The sequence below is a fragment of the Natator depressus genome, chromosome 7 (assembly GCF_965152275.1).
Source record: "Natator depressus isolate rNatDep1 chromosome 7, rNatDep2.hap1, whole genome shotgun sequence".
Lineage (NCBI taxonomy): Eukaryota > Metazoa > Chordata > Testudines > Cheloniidae > Natator > Natator depressus.
The window spans coordinates 103,943,149-103,969,010 of record NC_134240.1 but is presented as its reverse complement, the minus strand read 5'-3'; the positions used below and the strand labels follow the sequence as shown (position 1 = coordinate 103,969,010).

The window sequence follows — 25,862 nt, the reverse complement described above, 5'->3', positions numbered from 1 at the left end:
CCAAATGTTCCCAGTACTAGACTTTCTCCTTTTGGACTCTAACATCTGCTTCTATCACTTCCCCTGCTGATGTACCTCACTCCCCTACCCATCATCCATCATATACTTCTCCCTCACCATCTCTATTTTTATCCTCCCTTTCCTATCACGCTCTAGCCACCTTCTCTTTCCCCCAATAACTCATCATTAGCACCCCCGTTTCCCTATTCCCTTTTTACCACTCTTACTTGCTAGAACAAACAAGGAGGAAGGAAGGAAAGTAGACACACATTAAAGGGTACAGTCATTTAGAAAAAATAAAAATATTTAAAAACAAAACTTAACAATCTGACATCACTGTGGGCCAGATTTTCACAAGAGAGTTCAGCATCCAGAAGTTCAGATGGTGACATCTACAGTCAGATTAAGAGAGCACTGCATGTAACATGCTGAAGTGTTCTCAAAATCTGGACACCTATTTTGGTGCCTACATGAGTGTGTTTGAAAATTCAAGACCTATGTGTTCAGAACTAGCCAAAGCAATCCCATAATATTAGTCACTTTTATCCTTCCTCTCCTTAAATCCCACTTGTCAGTCATCCCTCCTAGTCAGTCATCTATTCTGAAGCTAAGCCCTTCAGAGCTAGTACCGCCCCTCACACTTGCTCTCTGTGGTGCCACACACATCTGTGATGAATAAATGATAGCTAGCAACAACATAATATTTTCTTCCTGATGCAACAAATAAAACCAAGAAAAAAATATATACTGAGAACCCTGTACAAGTTCAGCTTTCAGATAAACTTGCATGACATAGCAGATGCACATTCATCTGGACAAAGATTTACACCATCTCTTTTAGATCATTTAAAATGTATTCGCAAAAAGAAAAGGAGTACTTGTGGCACCTTAGAGATTAACAAATTTATTTTAGCATAAGCTTTCATGAGCTACTGCTCACTTCATCGGATGCATTCCGTGGAAAAACCACTGAATGCATCCGATGAAGTGAGCTGTAGCTCACGAAAGCTTATGCTCAAATAAATTGGTTAGTCTCTAAGGTGCCACAAAGTACTCCTTTTCTTTTTGCGAATACAGACTAACACGGCTGCTACTCTGAAACCTATTAAAATTGTATTGCGTTTTTCCGAAAACCATAAAAGCATGTGTATATAATGGATAATTATTAAATATTGGAAAACAGACAGGAAACTTAATATCAACAAATTGCACACTGGTTTAGATAATTGTACTTGGGTACACAGGGTTACTCATCACTTAAGTGGTAATGATGAGGGTTATCAAAGTGTGTTGTCCTGCTTTATTGACATGTGTAGTTTAAGGGTGTGGTAATTTGCTACCTTCAGATTTGTTTTCCATATACACAGTACTGTATAAACAGCATGCATTTTATCTTTTTTCTGTTTAATTGCTTGCTCTAACTATTATCATGTCTCATCATCTCTTCTTTTTCCCTTTCTTTCTTGAGAAAAAATGAACAAATTTAAATCCAAACTTTAGAATCATAGACAGCAAAATAAGCATGTACTTACAACCAGAGAGAGTTTCTTCCTTGTGTGATAATGCCAGTGAACTTTGTTAGCCTTCGAGCATCTAGTTCAATCCACTGGTATGGGTCATTTCGTCCTGCACACCAAGCACCATCATAAAAATCATTTTCATTAACACCTGCCTGAAAAGAAGGCAAAGCTGTCTTCATAAATCATCACTGACAACTCAAAAGCCTTTCATGGAAAAAATAAGAGAACATGAAATCATCATTCATTCAATTCCTTCCTTTGGTTACACAGATGTTCTAAGACTCTGATGGAGTGCCCCTTCTCAGGACCTATATACATTGGGAAAGAAAACATCATGGCCAAAGTGGAAAAAATATTCTAAAATCATTTAAAAAGCCAAGATCCTGAAATATAAATTTAATTTAGGATTGACTGGCCTGTTTTTGAACAGGGCTTCAACCCAACCTACCTTTCTGTGCCAGCAGTCTCAGAAAGTCTCTGTCCAGCACAAATTACCCATGAAGTCTTCTGAGCTGTGCAAATGTCTCTGTGATAGACTGACTCATTTAGAGGAAAGACTCCCCTGCTGTGGAACCCTTGCCTTCTCCTCCTAAAGTAGTTCTGGAGAACAGAGAGTTCATGCAAATGGGATCAACACATTCCACTACTTCTGATTCGCAGGGACATTCATCTCCATCACTGGGGACATCCAGGCCGCACAACTAGTCAGGGTCAGAGATTATATCAGAATTTAGGAATACCTGATGCCTCATCCTGCATGTAAACCACTAACCGTAAATGTCTCACACTTACTGTATTTTGCCAATAAATAACAAACATACAGTTTCCCAACTTTTTCAAATAAGGAGGAATGACTCAGAACTGGCCATATAAAATCCAGATGAATGCAACTGAATCTGAAGAAATTGCAATTAAGCAATAACTACCTGATCACAAAAAGAAAAGGAGGACTTGTGGCACCTTAGAGACTAACAAATTTATTTGAGCATAAGCTTTCGTGAGCTACAGCTCACTTCATCGGATGCATTCAGTGGAAAATACAGTGGGGAGATTTATATACACAGAGAACATGAAACAATGGGTGTTACCACACACACACTGTAACGAGAGCAATCAAGTAAGGTGAGCTATTACCAGCAAGGGGTGGGGGGAACCTTTTGTAGTGATAATCAAGGTGGGCCATTTCCAGCAGTTGACAAGAACGTCTGAGGAACAGCGGGTGGGGGGGGAATAAACATGGGGAAATAGTTTTACTTTGTGTAATGACCCATCCACTCCCAGTCTTTATTCAAGCCTAAGTTAATTGTATCCAGTTTGCAAATTAATTCCAATTCGGCAGTCTCTCGTTGGAGTCTGTTTCTGGAGTTTTTTTGTTGAAGAATTGCCACTTTTAGGTCTGTAACCGAGTAACCAAAGAGATTGAAGTGTTCTCCGACTGGTTTTTGAATGTTATAATTCTTGACGTCTGATTTGTGTCCATTTATTCTTTTATGTAGAGACTGTCCAGTTTGGCCAATGTACATGGCAGAGGGTCTATGTACAAACAAGGCTGCTACTCTGAAACCTACCTGATCACAGGCCATTTCCTGGGAAGTTATGACTAGCTGCAATGTAATGATGTGTGGAGGCACTCCGAGGGCTGTTAGCTTCGTCTGGTTAGTAAGCCCCTGTAAATACCCTGCACCCAGGTGGTTATTACTATTATAAAGGACAGAGGCTCTTTGCTTTGTTCATAGCCACTACACACAGGCTTTTTAATACTTTTATACCTCCTCCTTACTCTGTTTTACAGAAGTTATAAAGTGAACTTCTTTGCGGTCATGGCAATTCCAAGAATGGCTCACGAACAGTTTGTAATGCTTGGTATCTCCCAAATAACTCCCAAGAGCTAGCCAGGGAGACTTTATAAATATGTATTAAAGATAAACAGGATAAAACATAAACAATGAGGAGTCCTTGTGTCACCTTAGAGACTAACAAATTTATCTGGGCATAAACTTTTGTGGGCTAAAACCCACTTCATCAGATACATGGAGTGGAAAATATAGTAGCAGGTAGGTATACACAGTACATGAAAAGATGGGAGTTGCCTTACCAAGTGGGGGGGGGGGTCAGTGCTAACGAGACAATTCAATTAACAGTAGAATACCAAGGGAGGAAAAACCACTTTTGTAATGGTAATGAGGGTGGCCCATTCCAAACAGTTGACAAGAAGGTGTGAGTAACAGTAGAGAGAAATTAGTGTGGGGAAATGTACTGTGTATATATGTGTGTAGCATGGGGAAATGTACTGTGCATACACATACACACACTCCCATGTAAAATATTTACATCAATTTAAACTTCCATGTATTTAATTAAGGGAGTTAAGGGATTAGATTTATGATTTAAGCATGGCCAAAAGTGTAATTTTTCAAGAGTTCATTTTTAAGCACTGATTCAGTAAATTTATAACTAGGAGGATGAAGGGATTAGTGGAAGCAGGGGAGAAGATGGGCTAAAAATCAACCAAAGTATTAAATCAGGCGATTTTAGTCTTTTAATTTGCATGTTAAATAACTACTTTAATTTTAGAGATTTCAAATTCTGAATCCAGGTCCAAGTCGGTTAGGATCTTTATTACAGACAGTTCCAAATCCCCAAATCTAAATGTTCTTGAACTTGGAATTTAAACTTTTCCAAAATTCCAGGTGTTCAGGGTTGGTGTGCTGATGCAGGCCACTACAGAGGTAGATTTCCAAGCTGCAAACTTAGATCTAAGCCTAGATCTGGATCTGAAATTTGTTTATAGAGTTTTGGTTATGGCTTATCTCTCAAATATATTGTTATTTATGAACACAGTGCTGGCACGTGGAATTAAATGGCAGCACTCTCAATGACTTCAGTAGGAGCAAGGACAGGCTTTATTACTGTACAATACATGCCAAAGCAAATTCTTTGTTGCTGTGCAGCCTAGTAAAGTCAATGAGTTAGCACAAGGTGTATGTCAGTGCAGGTTGTGACTAACTTTTTAGTTCCCTGATTTTGGTATGATATATTGTATTATTCAATGTCTCAATCCAATGGCTGAAAGGTGAATCTAGACAAATTCAGACTGGAAATGAGGTGTAAATTTTTAACAGTGAGGGTAATTTTTTCTTTTTTACCAGATATGTTCTAGCAATTATTTGTGGGAAAGTTCTATGGCCTATATGTTGTATAAGAAGTCAGACCACATGATCACAATGGTATCTTCTGGTCTTGGACTCTGTACATCTATTCATATAACGTGGTATTAAAGTTCAACACAGGACCAAATTGTGCCTGAAGATGTGTATCTCCCATTAATTAAAGCACTTCTGTTGAACTATATCAGCACATTTTTTGAGGCAGTGGCCAAGTTCATAGGATTTTAGACAGTCCGGTGTCATGGGTTCTACTTCCAATTGTGCCATTGACTCATTGTGGGCTCTTAGAGAAAAGTCATTTAACTTCTGACTCAGTTTCCCCAGCTGTAAAATTGGAATAGAAACGCTTGCTTACCACTGTTCAGCAGTTTGAGCTCTATCGATCCAAACATTTTATATAAGTGCTAAGTATTATTTTATATCATATATTGAATGTTATGGGCTAATTTTTTTAAAATGCCCTCTAAAATTGCATCTGCAATGATTCATAAAAAATAATTTGTGAGCACAGCTAACTAGGAATTCAGCATATCATTGCTTGCATATCAAGTGCCTGTAAATTCAGCTGTTAGATACTGAAATTCAAGCAAAATTGTGGGTGCAAATGATTGTTCATAAGGTACATGAGTGTAAATTTAGAAGTAAGGCTGAAGTTTCATAGAAAGTTCATCCATCTTTTTAACATGACACCAAAGCACATCTGATCTCAACTCATAATCATTATGGTTCTCTTCCCAAATATAAGAGAATATAAATATTGTCCCATATTATCACAATTCAAAGAGCCCACTTTTGTATCAGGGGTGAAGATATTAAGCCCTAAATGTACTAAAAATATAGAGGCAGAAATTTCAGTCTTCTGTGAAATCAACACCCAGTAAGTCAGCTGCAGTGCAAGCAACTATTTACACCTGTAGCAATCTATCCATGTTTAACTTGTACATAATTCCTAACGGGATAAGGACAACAGTAAGATCCTCTCAGGCAATAATTGTTTCACCACAGGGAGCCTGTAGATCTGAAATTGCTCAGGAGTTGTACTTTCAACCAGCTCATGTTCCTTTTAGAGTAGCTACTGCCAACATAAAGGAGTGGCAGTATAGAATCTAATAAATTAAGAAATATCATGGTGAATATTGCAGTACACCATCAAAAATATAACTACCATTTGCTTAACTATAACTGCAAAATGTCATTAGCATTTCTTTAGTATGAAGTAACTTAAGTATTTGTTGTAATAGTCAAAAAATGATTGTGGATTTCAGTGTTTGCTCTATCCTGTAACAGTGACACAAGAAACAAGACTACACACAAACTCATCTTCTGATACTTAAAAGAGAATGGAATCTACTGGGTGCATACTGGGTGAAATTCAAAGTTCTATGCACCACCTTCATCGCATTTAAACCTTCTAGCCAGAGTTTAAGTGGTTTAAGAGGCTGAAGTGCATAGATAATATGCTGATCCTCTGCCCAAGGTTGAATTTCACTCTCTGATTACATTTAAGAAGGAGTGCACATAAATAAATAACACAACTGCATACCGTACAAACAACCAAATGCACATAGTTGCACTCCTGCCTCAAACTTTAAAGCCAGTCTTCGCGTGTAATTGACTTTAACCTCCACTCTCAATCATAAAGTACTTGTAAATTAATCTAAATTTCAAACTGAAACGTCAAAGACAGCATTTTTTCCCAAATTTGTTTATAAATAAAAGTCTCATTTATATATTTTCCCAATATCACCAAAATTTAGCGATCATAATCCTGAACTGAAGTTGAACATGCAAAATTAAGTGACAGAGGAAATCTGGGAAAAGTGATATCACCAACTTGAATATATTGGAACCTTAGGTGTTTTAGGCCAGGCTGCATACTAGGAGTATCTGAAAAAGAAAAAAACTGCAGAATGCACTTTTACATGCACTGTCAATCACGGTAAGTGCTCCAAATGTTTGAGCTGGTTTAAGGGATTACTGACTGGTTATCTGGTCGCTATAATGTAGAAAGTGTACAATTTGAAGATTACTGGAGCTGTCTATTAGAGATAAAGTTGTAGAAGAGAAATAGGTGGCACTCAAACAGGAAAAGGAAAAGAGATAAATTCCTAAGTTTCAACATTGTCATAGATTAGGTACTCTTGTGCTATTTATATACAAGCCTCCCAGAGTGATTGGATCATGAAAGTATTTATACCAGAAAATAATCAAAACAAACTTGAAAGTTCAGAAAATGAAGAGAATATGTTTGCCAGAATTTACACAATACATGGAAATGGCAATTTACACAATACATGGAAATAGATATGTGGAATAAGACATTGCATCAAACAGAGTTATGACAGGCTGAAGCATTTGTTTGTGTGGTAGGAAAATAGATCAATTTTCTAAACAAAGATCTGAAACTGGAGAATGAAGAACACAACTGAAAAAATATTTTTGAAATAAAGAAGACTGGCCTTTGGGGTTAAAGGACTCTTTGTTGGAGAGTTCACTGCAGCCCTCAGGCGACCACCTAAAGCAGGGGTGGCCAACCCATGGCTCCGGAGCCCCATGAGGCTCTTCAGAAGTTAATATGTGGCTTCTTGTATAGGCAGCGACTCCGGGGCTGGAGCTCCAGGTGCCAACTTTCCAATGTTCCGGGGGGTGCTCACTGGTCAACCCCTGGCTCTGCCACAAGCCCTGCCCCCACTCCACCCCTTCCTGCCCCATCCCCGAGCCTGCTATGCCCTTGCTCCTCCCACTCTCCCTCCAAGCCTCCTGCATACCACAAAACAGCTAATCAGGAAGTGTGGGGAGGGAGCAGGAGGCACTGATTGGTGAGGCTACCAGTGAGCAGAAGGCGCTGGGTGCGAGTGGGGAGCTCATGGAGGGCTGCTGATGTATTACTGTGGCTCTTTGGCAATGTACATTGGTAAAATCTGGCTCCTTCTCAGTCTCAGGTTGGCCACCCCTGACCTAAAGGCTGAAATGCTTCAGAGATGGAAGCATGAGTTTCACTGTGGAGAAAAATGGAGCCACTATCTAAAAATTGGTACAGATATTACAGTCACAGCCAGTGGTGTCTGGAGAACTGCTGGGAAATAGCAAGTGGCAGCAGCTCATTTGCAGGAGGAAGAGTTGGACACTGATCAAAATGAGAGAAAGACCCAAGAAAGAAAGGAGTTCTGTGGCCCAGCAAAACCCTGTAACCTAGCAGACTGGAGACAAGAAGCCCGAACAAACAACCAAATGTCGTTATGGAAACTGTTCAGCCTGAGTGTCACTTGGATGTTCTGAAAGGAATAGTTGGCTGGAGCCCCTTTTCTGTTCACATTCCAGTTACAGGGTTTTGATCTAGTCATAAACCTGAGAGTGGACCCCTCAACTATTTTTATACTTAAAGTACACTTTCAAGCTTTAAACAAATCCATCACCATCCTGTTTGCCCTTTGAACAATGCACTGATTCTGGTTTTGGTGAGTGCATTGGAGGGAAGAGACTGAAGGAACCATCTTGGAAGTAACTGCAGCCTGAATCAAATTACTTCGTTAACTGGATTCCACTCTATTGGGCTAAAGGAAAGTGTCAAGCTGAATTCTCAAGTTTGGAAAGAATTTCACAGCAAGAAAAGGTCACTTCTAAATTAATGTTGATAAATTCCACTCTCCTCAAAGCCATCTGATCCATGGCTCTGTTCTATCACTAATGTCTCAGCTAGGGTAAGTAGATTTCCTTTAAATATGTTCCTTGATTTGCTTAATCAGTTAATAAATATATGGAAACTGATTCACACCACATAACTCCAGTTTTATGCCGGTTTAATTCCTTTGACTTCAATGGATTTACACCAGCATACAAGTAGAGTAACTCAGGGGTGAATTAGGAATACAATATACTTGCCTTTGGTCTCAGTGTCAAGATGTTTGTGTGACTGCCCTCAAACCTCTGCCAATGCCCCAAAATCAGACATTTCACAATTAATTCACTCTCTAATTTAAAGGAACTAAATAGCTCATGGCGGCACCGGGGTAGCCAGAGATCCCAATTACATATGGAAGACAGTGCAGGCAGGTTACAATATAAAATGTAAGGCAGTATATAGCAACAAGCATCAAACAAACATCAAACAGGCTGGAATAAAAGAGATAACACCATATAAAGAGAAGGTGGCCAACACAGAAGACACAAGAACATATATAAGTGGCTTCCAAATTGCTATATTTTTTGGTAGAAGTATCATTGCCTGGGAAAAGCTGCCTGGTGACAAATTACTTTGCTTTAAAACAGTGGTTCCCAAACTTTAACAACCTGTGAACCCCTTTCAGTAAAATGTCAAGTCTTGTGAACCCCCTCCTAAAAATGAATATTTCCAGGGATTTTCTCCTTTACCTGAGTATAAATTACAAAAGCAGTGATCTTGGAAATATAAAATTTGTTTTTATTACATGCTTATTTACACACTATTTATTATTAATTATTATTTATCATTACAGTATTTTTATTACATTATGAAAACGGCAACACTCTTCCAAGATCTCACTTTCGTAGCTTGTATCACTTTGAATAAGCCTGTTATAAGACAAGGCTCCTATGTTTCATCAAGGAGTGTCAGATGTGAAACAGCATGAAGATATTTAAGAAGCCAACTCAAAGAGTTCCTCCTACAAAAACATTCAGGTCTTCAGCAGTCCAGGCAAACAATGCATGTTACAACAAAGCTGAAACTTGTTCTTCATAATAATTTAAAAAACAATACTAGCTGCCTATTTAATTTTAAAAACAGCAAAAAATATCCACCTCCCTTCTTTTAAGGTGTCTTGAAGTTTAAATCTCCTCAGTGTGATAGATATGCTTGCTTTGATCTGCTTAGCTCTTGGAAGTCCAGGGGCTCCAGGCTGCTGGCCCCATGCTGCGCAGGGTCCCTAGGGACAGCTCTGTCTGCCATTAGGGAATTTTTTCCCAAGAATCCCCTGTAATATTTTGTGAACCCCAGTTTAGTAACCACTGCTTTAAAATGTTTTTTCTATTCACCACGATCATTATTTACAGGCAAATAATGAAACAAAATGTTTTTGCTTCTCATATATCCTTACCGTCTCTTCTTAGTGCTCTGTTAACGCATTAGGGAAGGTTCTTTTCCCTGCTCCGCTCCACCTCATCATCTTTACTTTATGGAATTTCATTAGGATTTGAATTCTAAGCAGCATAAAATTTAGAGCTTTTTAAAGCACAGAACAAACCCCACAACTTCAGAACTCTTCATCAACCCTATCCACCAGTGTAATTCAATATTTCCCTTCATTTGAATAATGTGAGCTGACAAGGTAGTCAAAACCTATAACCATCCATTAGCACTGTCTGCAGAACACTACAACCCTAAGCCATTCTACCACTTACAAAGAAAATTGATTTTACCTGAATATTAAGCCTTCCTCTGTGGGCCCCAAGGCCATATCGCTTTACTGTAGAAGCATGGAGCTGGAAATCAGTAATTTTTAATGTCTCTAGACCAAGCGGTGGGCAACCTGTAAAATGACAAAGTTTTATTAAAAAATGAGGAAAACAAACAAATATATATTATCCAAAGCTCCTTTTGTATATGTGTGTGCGCACGTGTGTGTGTGAGAGAGACCGAAATAGGTCAGATCCTCAGCTGGTGTAAATCGGGATAGCACAATGAAACCAATGAGATGGTGGCTGCTCCACTGAAATCAATGGAGTGATGTTGATTTTCATCAGTTGAGGATCTGGACCTTTAAGTTTTCCTCAATAGTTCTTTTTCTTTGCCATACCCTTCCTTTCCCACAGATATGCACAGTATTTCCTGTCAAATGCTTGTCGGTACAAAATGCCAGCAGAGTGGCCTTTTATTTTTTTCTTTTGGCATTTACTACTGTGTCAAGTTATGTTTTCAATTAAAGCACATTCTGGAGACTTCAAACATGCACATACATTGTACACTAGCATCTCTCAGAGAGGTCTGGGAAACCACACTGTAGAGCTCTGCTGGAGCAATGAGTAAGCACAAACAGGGCAAATCTGAAACAAGAGGCCACCTCTATAAGCTTCAAATGGTGCACAGTTTTGAACAAAAATAGCAGATGCCAGTACTGTACAGTACTGCAGCAAAATCCAGCCTTGAGATCTTACTTTGGAAGATAAGACATCAGAAAGATCCTACTGTACTTTTTTAAATCAGAAAAGTTCTAGTCGAAGGTACTTATATGACCTCCATTACCACAGTATTTGCGCGCCTCACAATCTCTAACATATTTATCCTTATATCAGCCTTTGGAGGTAGGAAAGTTCTCTTATCAACTTTTCATGGAATGGAAATGGATGCATAGAGAGAAACAGTTCACATAGGAGTCTGAATCCAGGTCTCCCAATGCTAGTATTCTAACCATGACTAGACCATCCTCCCTTTCTGCTTTGATTTAGAGCTGTGAACACAGCCTTACATATGCCATAGCTACCAAGGAATTACCAATGCAAAAAAAAAATAGAAAAATTCATGGAGGGTAGATACATCAGGATGGGGAGGGATGGTGTCCCTAGCCTCTGTTTGCCAAAAGTTGAGAATGGGCAACAGAAATTGGATCACTTGATGATTACCTGGCCTGTTTATTCTCTCTGGGGCACCTGTCATTGGCCACAGTCAGAAGACAGGATACTGGGCTAGATGGATCTTTGGTCTGACCCAGTATGGCTGTTCTTGTGTAGGTTCAGGTCTAGATTGAAATCACTCTTCTGAAATCACTCTTCTGAAATCCAGAGATGATCCAGGCCCATCTCCAATCATTATACACAAACTGATAGAAAGGACATAGGATTTCTTGTTCTCTCCCTTAGCTCATCCATGATGTAAACTCCTCCTGGAAAAATGGAACTGGGATTATGCTGCAGAACAAATTGTGCAAGTATTGATTTGCTCACCCTTAGAAAAAGGGTTTGGACACTTCACCAGCAATAGGGCTGGTTTCTGGTCTTGCTGAAGTCAATGGCAAAACTCCTGACTACAGTGGAGACAGGAGTGGGACCATTAGAATGATAAACACTTAATATTAATGTATTTTTTTAACACTAACAATAGGCTCAGTGCTGCACATGAGACAAAATGCAGACAGACCCTGCTCAGAAGAGCTTTCAATCTAATTAACAGAAACAGAGAAGAGACAGGATGCACTGGGAAAACCAGAGGAAGGAGTAGCTTAGAGGGAATTTTGTTTGTTTTAATTATATTTCGTTATATATGTGTATTTCATCTTATATGTTCCCTAAACAAGATAAGCCTCGGGTTCTGAAAGACCTCTATTGGGAGTATGTTACACAGCTGAGAAGAACCGGTAGTAATAACTCCCTGTCTCACTCCTACAAATTCAACCCTCTGGACAGATTTAGAAATCAATCTAAAGGCATAATCCTGCAAACTCTTCTGCACCTGAGTACATTCACATATGTAGTCCCAGGGAACAAAAGTACCTAAAGTTAGGCAGGCATGTAAGTGCTAGCAGGATTAGACACTAAGGTTGATGATAGAAGTGAATGCATGTGGCTTTTATCTTTGCAATGCTTGAAACTTCATAAAACCAGTGATACTAAAGTGTAGCATTTATAGTTTTAAGATCTTCAGGGCACAGACAGTATCTGCCTCTATGTTTGTACAGTACCTAGCAGCAGGGGTCCCCATTTGTGATGATTAGGGTTTCTAGATGCTACCATAATATAAAAAGGTATATATAATAATAAATTAATAATATGCCCCATTTAAAGTGCCTTTCACACTAAGGGCCATGGAAAATCTCTTACAAAGAATTCTGAGAAAAGCAGTTACTTTCATTCAAAACTTAAGATAGAATTTCAACTATAGTCTCCATAGGTAAAGGCTAATGCACACAGTCAACAAAACTCGAAGTCACCTGAAAAAATCTCTCTTTAAGAAAAATAAAATAGGTTGCCCCAGCTCTGGATTGAAAATTTTGACCTTAAATAAAAACCATCTCATTTCCTCCACTCACAGTGCCTCTTTCTCTGGCAGCTATGCCAAACTGGGAATGGAACAACATCACTCTTCAAAGAAGTTTTTTGGCTCTGGCTTTACATTTATCTGCTAACAACTATTAACTTGCTAATATTAGTGGTGATCTTGGTGTCATCAAGTCTGTTGTTCAGAGCAGCAAATGTGTATGGGATTCGTGATGTTTTTCACAAAAGACAATCTTTGATTTTGCTTTAAAGTTGAGGGCCTATAATAAAGGATTTCTAACTTTTTAAGAGAGTCAGTTGTTTCACTTACATGTCAATTCCATCGACAACTCAAATGGTAAGAAAAGTTTGTACCACTTACAGATTTTACCAAACAAAGGGTTTCAATCTATTAGTTGGGTGGGGTGTGGAAACGGGAAAGTTTCCAATAGGACCTGGTCTAATAATCTTCAACGTTCTGAATATAAGACACAGCAACCCATCTAAATTTGCCAGTCCACTACAGGCACAGATATTAAAAGTCCTTTATAGGAGTCTCCTTTTAGGTTAGGTTTCTGCTTTGTTTCCTTGAGTTTTTAATTTATTAATTCATTTTGAGAACATGTATAAAATTAACAAATAGTTCAGAGTTTGACATTTGGCTCCTTGCCAGTACTGCATTATTGACCTTGTGTGCTTACTTGCCATTGACTTGTTCTTTTTAATCAGTCTACTGTAGGTAAACAGAGGCAATCTAATTTCTTTTCAACAAATAATATCAAGCAAAGAGATCAAACTTACAGTGCCTCTCAACACTGCACGTTTTAATATCATCTTAATATTCATTTTAGTCCTGTTCATGTTACTTTGGAGAAAATCCTGTGTAAGCTGCAGAAACTGTGTAACTGTTCAGAGAGCTCCATATCGTGCCAGGTTCAACAGAAAATTATCTGATTATCTGGGCATTTCTTTAATCGGAAGAAGGGAGATTCATAATAGCAACACAAGAAATTTCAACTTTGGTTTTCAGTGACATTTTTAACCTGCACATTATCTACATAATGAGCCCCCAACTAAATCTAGCAATATCCAACCATATTGATAAAGCTTTACGGAGATAATTGATTCCCTGATCTTTGACAATGGAGGAAGAGAGCAGAACATAATTTACTTTCACAATAGGAAGTGAACAAATTGCAAATAATGATAAACATAAGCTTTGGTAGCCTGGCTAAAAACAGGTCTTATGCTAAAATTTTATGCATTATTTTCAATTGGTATTAGGTGCTAGATTTAGAAGGAGTATTTGGGTCCAGATTAATTAATTTGGGATCCTGGTTAGTATAAAAGTCTGCATTTAGATTTTCACAGTATTTGTATTTTAAGAGCTGTTCTTGTGAGATTTCTGTCTCAAATGGTAGAAATCTTGTAAAATATTTGCTATTTCAGGCAGAAAAACAGATCCTTCCTGCATTCAGATCCGACCCAGAACCAAAATCATATGGGTGAGGAGATGACTCTGATTCAGGGATTTCAAATTCTTCAAAACAAAACAAAAACAAATTCAAAGTGGTTTGGGTTAGAAACATAGTTTAGGGACTGAGGTGTCAGTTCAGCAAGTTTCTTATGCATGTGCCTACCTGTAAGTATTTGAACTATCTCACTGAAGTCAATGGGACTGCTCACTTGCTTAAAATTAGGCATGCACTTAAGTACCCTGCTGATTCATGGCCTAAATGGTGTGGAAGGATCCTCAGAATTTCAGAAAATGTTTAAAAGTTCTAGGTAAAACCCATCAATATATGGCCTGGTTTATTTTAACTAGAGACGATAACTTGTCCGCTGGAAAACATATTATTTAGAGGTACAGTACCTCTTAGAAGCCATGATACAACGTCCACTCCTTCAGATAATGCCTAGTACTATTTTGGTGGATGGTGTATATCTCAGCTAAGACCAGCCAGCGTTTCTGATGCAGCAGCATCATTAGCCAAGACATTAGCCACAACTTTTCTGTATGGCAGGGATTTTGAAGATGGTTTCAAATACACACTATGTCCTGCAATCTGTACTTGCAAGACCAAAGTATTGATCAGCCCAAGTTCCGTTGCAGTTTAGAGTGCACTGAGCTGAAAGGTAGGCAACACTGGTGGAGAACCAAGGCCTCGCTCAAAGGCTCACAATTAAGTGAGCAGTTGCTCACATAAGCAGTCCCACTGATTTCTATGGGATCACATCTGGGAACAAATGCTCAGAAACATAATGGGTTCATAATTCGGTAGGCAGGATGAGCCTACGTCCCCAGTCATTGAAGTAAATATAACTAATTATGCTAAACCTGGTTCTCAAATGTTCACAATTCTTCATCAAATTTAGGAAATATACATCCTTGGAACTACAGATCAATTTCAGCAATAGACAAATATTTATTGTGAGGACATGGAAATAATAAAAGTCAGTTAGCCTAGCTCAACTGTTAATTTCTTCTTTTTTTTTCCGAGTCAATTTTTCAGGTAAAAGCACAGATTGCCATATATTTTGTTATATTTAATAGACACAGTTTGGAAATCTGTTCTCTTTTGTTGCTCTTTTGGGGGCAAAGCCACCAAATTGGCTATTTTATTTTTAGAAGATTTCCCATCAATTCTAGTTGTATATTCTGTTCTTCTATTGGGAAAAAAGTTTCCTTGTTATTTATTTATTCATATTTATCATTTTAAAGAGATGTCTCTATGATCGTATTGAATTCCCACAAGAAAAATCTGTGCTTGTCTAACTCTTAGCCACACAGTGATATTCACATCTGTAAATGGAGAAATATTTTCCCTGTGCAGTCTGACGGGCTCCTCGCCATTTGGAAGCAGAATTTACTTTGACTGCTTATTTATTTTTTATGATTCTAAATGTGTTTTAGCTCCAGGAGCTTTGTCATTTTTAAATAGATAAGAATCCCACAACACTTCAACATGTTTATTTAATTTAGAGTTTATGTTATAGACACACAGTCCAGGGGAAGATTAAAGGAGGTCAAGACACTGCCAATATTTATTTGATATAGAATCATCCATATACCAATAATGGCTTTGGCTCTGTATATTTTTCCAGAGACATCTCTAGCTAGACATTTGGGGCTTGATGTTGGGGCTTGGAAAAGACCCCCACTGATTTCAGTAGGAGTTGAATCAGGCCCTCAGTGAGCTCGAGCTCAAGTAATTCACTACAGTTTGGCTAGAACTGATTGTAGTTAAAGTAGTGGAATTTCTGTGACTATCAACACTATGGGCTTGATTTTCAGAGATGCTGAACAGTCACAGCTCCCAACTTCAGAAGCAGTTGTGGGTATTCAGCCCCTCCGAAAATCAGACCCTATAATGCTAACTTTTTTAATACTGTATGTCAAGACACATGTGGGTCAAATCTTGGCCTCATCGCCAAAGCCCTGCCCTGTATGAACAGTGATGGCGGCTTTAGGGTGCATCCAGTAACAGACACCCTGCCATTGCATGTGGGGCCATTTTGAAGCTCTGCTGTTCCTTTTGCCAGCAGCAATGTGCCACTGTAATCGTTGCCGATTTGTGCCTGCTATAGATGGCAGGAGACATGCTTACCAGATTTGGGCACACACTTCCCCTTTTCCTGAACCCCTGCTCGCTGCAAACATGATAGGCATATCTGTTAGCACAGTACAGTCTTGCTCTTCCCTTTGGCCAACCTCACTGAGTATACTGCTGTTTCTGTAGTTTGAATCTCAGATTCCCCTTTTCCTGTCCTGAACACTATGTGGAGCATAGGCAGGATTCAGGCCCTAATCAAGCAAAGCACATGGTTAACTTTACATTAACTTGAAGGCAAAGGGCTACTTACATGCTGAAAGTTTAACACCTGGTTAATAAGTGCTTTGCTGGATCAGGACCTTAATCTTTAATATTTTACTTGCATTATTTTGAGGCAAATCCCGCAATCCTTATGCTGTACTTATACAGACGAAATAAACCTACTGGAATCAACCTAAGGACTATGGGCTTTGGCCAAAGTTAATATAAATTTTAATCTTTTGAGTTTTCCCAATGAAATGTGTGGCTGAATAACTCACCTTCCAGTATTCAGAGTAGCAGCCATGTTAGTCTGTATTCGCAAAAAGAAAAGGAGTACTTGTGACACCTTAGAGACTAACAAATTTATTTGAGCATAAGCTTTCGTGAGCTACAGCTCACTTCATCGGATGCATTCCGATGAAGTGAGCTGTAGCTCACGAAAGCTTATGCTCAAATAAATTTGTTAGTCTCTAAGGTGCCACAAGTACTCCTTTTCTTTTCACCTTTCAGTAACAGAACATTTTATATGGAAAGCTCTAACTAATTCTGTCCATATTCTATGCCTCTTCATATGAAATTTAGCTCATCATTTAAAATCTATTATGTCACAGGCATGCAAAGTATTCTAAACATGCAGTGCACCTGAAAGGATTTTATCGAGCATTTTAGTTGAAAATATGTTTTGATTGCTTTGTGTCATTAAATATTGCCATGGACATCCTTTTTTGGGGCTGGATGGAATGGAACAACATTCTCCATTTAGTCTAAATAATTAGTTATATTTATAGTCTTGGACCATTTGTGGGGGGGGGGACATGTTATAGCTAAATTCTGCTGTCTTGAGGATGTGCTCACATAAGTATGAAATGTTCACAGATGTTTATGACTCACTTCATTTACTTGGTATGCTACCCTAGCTTTACTGGAGGATCCAAGTTCATGGATTTAGCTGTGCGTGGTTCTCCTCATCTTCCTCAGTTTCTTATGCCCACTATAATTCTCTTCTGCTTTCAGGTCCAATCACCAACTCTCCTACAAAAAATAGGTGTGGCTAGGGCCTGCTCACTTTCTCAACAAGATTCCCTTTATCAGTTCAAAAAAGAACTAGATAAGCTCATGGAGGAGAAGGTCCATCCCTGGCTATTAGCCAGGATGGGCAGGAATGGCTTCCCTAGCTTCTGTTTGCCAGAACCTGGGAATGGGTGACAGGGGATGGATCACTTGATGATTACCTGTTCTGTTCATTCCCTCTGGGGCCCCTGGCATTGGCCCCTGTCTGAAGACAGGATACTGGGCTAGATAGACCTTTGGTCTGATCCAGTATGGCCATTCTTATTTTCTTATGACCCCAATGTGGGCAGTCATGTCTAGTGGCTAGAGCAGAAGTCAGGCCTGGGTGTTGGAGCAGCAGTCAGTAGTCAGGAATCGAAATCCAGGATCAGAGCCAGAGTCAGGCATCAGAGCCAAGGGTCAGAGCTGGAGTCAAAGGCCAGATGCTACAGCCAAAGTCAGGAATCAGAGAACAGAGTCAGGATGGGTTACTTGGAGTGACGCAGGGCTGGGGCCAAGCAGGCAGAGGCACCCATCACAGCTGTGGGCAAACGCTTTGAGCAGCCACTGAACAGCTGCTGGGCTGGGCTTCAGAGCTGGTCTGCAGACTCTTCAATCAGGTGGTGTAGCCACCTGCTCTAATGAGTTTGCCCATAGATTGGCTCTGCTTGCTGGACCCAATTCCTGATACCAATCAGAAGCAGTGTTCAATTCCTCCACCAAAAAACTGAGTAATCATTCAATTTAAAACATCAGTAAATCTGTCCGAGCATACAAGATTTGGGGAGCTCTGTCTGGTGCTGGAGTTGATGTTACAGAGTTTGGGCACTGTGTCCATGATAGATAAGATATGAGCCGCAATTGCAACCTTAGGTCAAGATCTAGATCCAAATTTTATCAACATTCAGAGGAGCCTGGATGCAAGGTTTTGGTTCAGGTACATCTGATCTATACCAGACCCAATCCGAAAGAGAGTCATTTATGATAAGGACAAGTTCTCTGTTCCTGTTTCTATATTTGATCTAATATAGGCTTACACTGTGTTTCCATTAACATGTCCATCAGTGAGAATTTAGGTAGGGGAGTAGTTTTGCCTAATTTTGATCCCAATCAAATATTGAAGGGTTCAGAGTTTGACCCTAATATGAGTCATTACTGGATTCATGCTTTTGCTTAGAAGAGACTGTCAGGGGTCAAAAACAAAACAGAGGAAGCATAATGAAACAATTCAGTGAAGAAAGAGCTAAAACATAGAGCAGAGAATGGACAGATTGAATACCAAATGCACAGAGATTGTAAGGATAGAGCGGGGAGAGGGGGGAAAGAAGATAATGAAAGAAGACAGTGTGATATACGTTTACCATGTATCATATATGTCTCCTTGTGCCAGCACAGCTTTTGAAGTCCCTTCTGTCCCTGCAACATAGCAGAAACATTGGAATGGAAATACTCTTAAGAGCGCCCATCTCTGATCCAGGCACCATTCCAAATCTGATAGACATGATCAGCAACAGCACATTTGTTACATAAAGCAAAACAGACAGCAAAATTTTATGCACATTGATTCTAAGGGCCAAATCATGGCCTATGTTATGTGCCCCTCAAAGAGAAGTAAATGTGTTTGATGAGAAGGGAGCTCCTGAGTGGGCTACCTGCATTGCAGATCACAATCTGTCTACCTGAACTGCTGCTCTGTGACTATAGCAACCTGCATGGAGCACAGGTTACAGGAGGCAAAAATTTGGAGGAGGCACCAGGAAGTCTGGCTGCACATAGCTTGAATGCTAGCTGCACTTGCAGCATCTCTATAAATCGTTGTCATAATACAGTGCCATTTTAGTTTTAGAAACAATGAATCCTGTTGTGTTATTACCTAGCACATGGTACATGAAACAATGATCCATGGCACACTATGAATCATGAGTAGCTAGCAATTAAACTGACCAATTCACCAACAGCCCATAGTCTGAAATGTGTTCCCATAAAATGTTCAATAATTGAGATTTATTAAAGTCCATTCACGGATCATTTTTTAGGTAAGAAACGCATTCATTGAATAAGTTATTTACCATGAATAGTTCTCCTAACTGTGTAAACAGCACAGTCTTATGTCACCTCTAGGCCTGATCCAAAGCCCATGGAAAGACTCCAGTTGACTTCTTTGAACTTTGGACCAGGTCCTCTATGCTTAACATAAAAGGAATCTCTCTCACCAGAGCTGCTTCCTGTGGTTACAACATACCTGCAGGGTATTTTTTAGGTTTCTACAGTAGTAGCATAAGGGGAAGTGGATGTTATAGCACTGGGATAAACATTACCTCTTTCTTAAGTGGAAAATTCCCAATCTCTTAAACCCCATGCAGTGGTTGCTGTGTTTCATTAGAAAGTTGCATGGCTTTGATGGGAGGCTAGGGTACAATTGATGCTTTCCTAGGATGGACTAGTGTTTTTAGAGTATATTTATTCCCCTACTCTATCTTTCATCTGGACCTATAAATTCAGTATTGCACTAGCATATCCGGGACTATGACTACACTTGCTTTTTCTACAGAGGTCATGAAATCTGAGCAAGCTGTGCATATTGCATTATGTCCCCATCTCTTGCTATGACAGAAGAACAATGCAGAATTTATTTTGTGGCAATGTACGTTCTTTTTGAAAAGACTGACTGTATCTTGCACCCTTTCTGTAAGATAAATGCTGTGCGCCAGATGGCAGAATTGGGCACATGATTTATTGAAAAGGTTCTTCTTCCCTAGTTGAAGTAAAACGAACAATAAGTATAAGTACTACCCCACTTCCATATTGCAAACCTGAAATGAAACCAAACATTTTTTTAGATTCAGAAAAGTCCACTTATTTATAGACTGTCATGTTTATGCACCTTAGCACTTGCAGGTTGCAGTCGGTTCTGGAAATGCCAAAATAACATTTAGCACTGGGATCTTTCGGTGTTTCTTGCAGAGCTGAAAGCAGATTTTCCCAGAAAGCCTGGTTTTAGAAGATTTCCTTTCTATGTTTTCTGACTCAGGAGCTTCAGATAATCTTCAGACAGCATACAGCTTTATAAACTGTTGCAGGCAGTGGTGTTGTAACTGTGCTGGTCCCAAGATATTAGAAAGCCAAGGTGGGTGAGGTAATATCTTTGTTTCTTGCATTTGCCCAGGAAGCAAGAAGCAATGTTGGTTCAATAAAAGATATTACCTCATCCACCTTGGCTTGCCTACATTATAAACTGGAATTTCTGAGCCCGCTGCTGCTGACAAACATCTTGCCTACGAAGTTATGTCATTTATGGCATAGACAGTATGGAAGTGCCATATGGCAGACTGTCACCAGTCAACAATCACAAAAATGCCTTTGGGTCGGATTGTGCCTGGGTAAAGCACAAGGGTAATGGGCACAAGGAGCCTCCCTCACTTTTGCCTGCACGGATGGACCTAATTGCAGTTGTAGCATGCAGAATGCTCAAGAACTACACCTCCAGAGTGGTGCTAGTCTTCTCATGGCATGGAGAGTGTCCATGGCTTGAACTCCATCTGCACTTATCATTAGAGCTTGCCCTCTGCGGGAGGGAATGCGCACTGCAACCTTCCACAAAAACATTGCAGTAGCTGTGCTTCCAAAGGGCTCCTGGAAACAAACTGTGCCTGTCAGAGACAAAATGTCTCCCAGAGATACTGCTGTTGTGCTGTGCCATTGAGGAAAGAAAAATAATCCCCGTTTATACGCAAGCCAGATTGACTGAGGAACCCACCCCATTTTCTACAAAAGAACACTGCAGTGTATTTGGTATCTCTCTGAAACAGATCTCTTCCCTTTAACTGCTAGAGATTAAAACCATTAAAGTAATAATGATTATAATGAGTTCAAAATTAAGTGCAAGTGAGGCTGACTTGTGAGCCATTAATTGAAAACATTTTCATCCGATATTAGTTTAAGGCACAAGGATGAACAGAATGCATGATTCCAAGTAAAGCAGCCAAACTAAACACAGTAGTCAAAAACAAGAATTAGTCTTCTCTTGCAAATTCAAACAAACATACTTAGCCAAGCATTTCAGATAAAAAACAGAGGCAAACCACTCTCACAAGGGCTGGGTGTTTGACAAAAACTACCAGTGGAAAAGCATACTTCTTGAATATGCATGTGTCTAAAGTATCTTAAAAATATCAAAACCTTGAAATATAGCGCAGGGCCAAAAAGATTCCACAGAGAGGCCACAAACAGTAGTTACAACATAAAAGACATCTCAACCTTGCCCATGCAATTAAGTAGAAGAACATGAACTAAGAAGATTACTGATACATTAGATATTACTCTGGGACAATAAGATAGTACTCTGGGCCATTAGATATTACTCTGGGCCCAAAGACAAAGGATGAAAATGGAAAAGGAACAGGGAGCATATTGTCAAGGATACAGTTAAACGAAGACTTTCAGTCTTTTGACAGCTAACCCAAACAACAACCACTGAATGATTATAGCCTGATCTATGCTTACATATTTTACTGATATAAGTTTACCAAATAGTTATACCAGTAAAAGCATCAGTGTGTGGATGCACTTCTACCCATAAAAGGGTGACTTTATACCAGTATATTTCTTCCCCTTCTCACAGGGGAATAGTTATATCAATATAGTGCAACTTTATATGGATACAACTGCATCCACACTAGGAGGGTTGTATTGCTTTAACTATACTGGTATAGTTAAATTGGGACAACTTTCCAGTGTAGCCATGCTCCAGTGCAAGACAGCACACAATTTCCATCATTCAATCAACAACCAAGTAAGGTTTATTACATACTTCTATTGCGAAATTGCGGTCCTGACTGAAAGAACAATACTTTATCAGACTATGTGAAAAATAAAAGAACAAATCTGCCCAGCCTGATATCATTATGAAGGCTTAAGTACAAAGTCTGTGCTGCCGCAGAAAATTGACATAGCACAAAAACTGTAAACTGTTTCTTAATTAGGTAGCCAACATCCCAATCACTAGAAATATGGAATCATTTCCCCTTCATCCAAACTTTTTCTGTGTGACTGCTGCCAAAAAGCAGCCTTAGTTTCCTTTCTTAAACTGCTCCCATTAGTCTTCACCTGTGCCAGACACAATAAGGAGAATTTCATTTGAGAGTCCCATATTTTTGACTGAAAGAATGCTTCTTCTCCACTTGACTAAATGTGACATATATAACATCTATAAAGAGCTGTGGCCAGCTTTATGGGGTTTTGCTTAGATTCTTCCATCAAGAGCACAGCCTGAACACCAGGCTAAGCACTGAGTATCCCCATGGGGGAATCACACGGAAGAGACCCTACCCTCCTCCATTGCAGGTTGCAGAGTGATTGGCACTGCATACGTGAGACTACAGTAACTCTCATGGCCACATATACATGGATCAGATCTGCAAGTGGTGTAAATTATCATAGCTCTATTGATTTCGGTGATTTACACTGCTTAAGGATACAGCCCAGGATTTTGATTTTAAATGGGATCCTATTTAGTGGCAAAGAATCATTAACCTTCATAAGCATCAATACAGGCACCCTTGTTGGTGAGGAAGTATTTTCTACATCTGTCACACTTGACTGCAAAGCTGAGCCAGAACCAAAAGTGACTCCATTTTCTGATCAATGTTATTTAAAGAGATCTGCATACCACCCATATTTCAATCAATCAATCTAGGGTCTGGGCTATGGCCAATTTGAACTTCTTCATATGAAACATATGCTGGAGAGGATACTGAAGCAGATGCACTGCCATCCTTAGAAGCAGCAGTCTGAGGTCTGAAAACCTTTGAAGAGAGCAAAATAGGTTCATGTGAGGCATTTTTGTCACATGTCCAGAACGTCTCTGCCAATTAGGATATGGCAGAACAAATGTGAGAAACAAAAATCTGACCCTGAATGGAAACTAGATGGTTCTGTTGACTGGTAATGGCATACAGAGTCTTTTGCCTATAGGTCATTGGTTTAATTTAACATTGATTAGTAGCATCTGAAATTCGCTAGTGCACATCTGATGCCTCTGGCTGATAATATGAAATGAATCTATAGTCTCAGTTCAGTGCTTAGTACAATACAAAAACAAGCATCACAAGGTGCACTGATTGCCCCATAAGATAATCAGAATCCAAAGGCTGACTGAATATGGAACCTGAACTGTCCGATCACCTCTAACAGTATCTCCTCCAGTCAAGATTGAGGCACATTGGCAGAGGAGCATGGGGAGGTACTGAATTACCATGCCACATGGTGAACCAGTTGATGGATAGAGAATGATAGCAGTTTAAAACAACACATTGCAGCAGAAAGAAAACATTAAACTATTAAGCATGGAGCAGACACAGGAAATGATCTGTCTTAAGTTCATGCAAGGTTATAAATCTCTTTTATATCCAGAATGATGAGTTCAGGTATCTCCAGCTTAACTCAACCACATTGTCTCTCTGATATTTTTATGGCATATATTAAAGTTTGCATTTACAAAGGAAAACAGGAACAGAAAATATTTCGTATGTGCAACATGGCCAAGTCAACACTACAAGTGCAACTTTTAACACTTCACTTTTGAGCCATCCCTCCCACTCCTTGCCACTTACAAATTCTTGCTTGAGAACATGCTGCTAACCATAAAGCCTATCAAAGTTTTCCCCACTCATAGGAAGCAGAAAGAACCTGGGGCCAGGGGGACAAACTCTAATACAGAACTGACCCAGGGCTGAGAGAATACAAATAAAACAGTCAGCCAGGGAATACAGCCCTCCACCTTGTCACAACGGGTAAGAAGGGTGCATATACCAGCCCCTTCCAGTTTCTCTCTTCCTGAATCAGCAGTAACTTCTTCTGGCCAGCAGGGGGAAGAGAGACCAACTTTAAATTCAAGGTTAGATGGGTTTATTTACATGAAGTTCTGCCCATGATTATGCATAAGCCTTAGTTCCCCTCTATTCCTCTCCTGCACCGAGCCTGACAGTCCTCTGACAATGACTTCTAACTCTCTAGAAGACAGGTTAGCTTAAATACTTGACCTATATACAGAGCTGGTTACAGGAAATACCTAAAATCAGTCCAACTCTTCTTAAAATAGCTTTTAAAAATAAAAACTTCTTCCCTAAGTTTCAATAATATAAAGGTTAGATTTGTCTGACACTGTAATAAGTACAGATTTTAAAAAGAAATCTGCTATTACTATTTCATATTGGATAATGAGAGGCCTGAATAAAAACACACACTCTTCATGTGGAGAGCTATTACCCACACAGTGCATTCAGAGAAGATTCGTATGACTGCAATTTATCTAATTCCAGACTTGTAATTTATCTAATTCCAGAAAAATGTAAAGAACGTTGAAGAAGTTAGAAGTAAGAGGAAAAGTAACAGTGCAAGAAATAATTAGAATGTTAAGAGTTTGAGGAAACCTAAGCCATAGATCAATTAAAATGAAACATGGCCCAAACCAAGAAATGAAGGCCCCAGTTTGGCTCAGCAGTATTTCTGGAAGAGTATTTCTGGAGAGGAGGAAAGTGGGAGGGGGTTCTTTTGGAAACTAGTCTGCTGGCAGGGACTGGGGATTACTGCTGGAGAAATCAAAACCATGAACGGCATAGGAATTCCACTGGAAAATACACCATTGATGAAGACATCTGAGTATGGAGCCCAGACCATTCACACCATTCATTTATGCCGTAATCCACCCCTGGAAAGGGCATGCTTTTTTTAAGAGCTAAGTAAACTTACCAGCACACTATATCCAGGCCTTCTTGTTCCCACATCTCACTAGTTTTGCTTCTCATGGCAGCCCTTGACAATCTTTCTGAGGTACTTTGGGTTTCAAACAGCTGCTCACTGTACAGATAGCACTTCGATTTCAACTGCCTCCCATGCTTAATTATTTCATCCATTACGCACTTCCCCTCCCCCTGGCTATCTGGCTTCAATCTAGAAAAGGGGGAGGCCATTCAGGTTAAATAAGAATTTTTGTTCCCAATTCAAGCTAACACCTAGGTTTCATGGTTTTAAAAGTTCACTTAATGTATTTTAAATTATTAGTCATCATTTTCACAATCCTCTGAGCTTTCTGGTTACAGAAATGCCAAAATACTGCAAGAAAGGCAGTGCTCTCAGCAGTTCCAAGCTGATCATAGGGTTGCCACTTGGTTGGTTCTTAATTGGCCTGGCCAGTTTTTGTACTGCCTTGCTGGCTGTGGGTGAAAAGATTTAGTGTGCTGGGCTTTTTTCCTACCTGGAACCAACATTCCCTATACCCTGCATGCACACGTTGCCATGCAGGAATCTTATAACTACTGTGCAAATAACATGGCTAGGAGTGCAGTCCTGCTTTGTGTGTCGGG

General features: G+C 39.5%; 1 protein-coding gene across 3 annotated transcripts in view; it reads right to left on the bottom strand.

Annotated features, from left to right (window-relative positions):
• CPXM2 (carboxypeptidase X, M14 family member 2) overlaps positions 1-25,862 on the bottom strand; it is a 104,065-nt gene that overhangs the window by 62,381 nt on the left and 15,822 nt on the right. For all 3 annotated transcript variants that reach the window (XM_074959203.1, XM_074959202.1, XM_074959201.1), the window contains 2 exons: positions 10,085-10,194; positions 1,533-1,672 (listed from right to left, as the gene is read on the bottom strand). In XM_074959203.1, the coding sequence (XP_074815304.1) occupies positions 1,533-1,672; positions 10,085-10,194 (250 nt within the window). The remainder of the gene's footprint in view (positions 1-1,532; positions 1,673-10,084; positions 10,195-25,862) is intronic.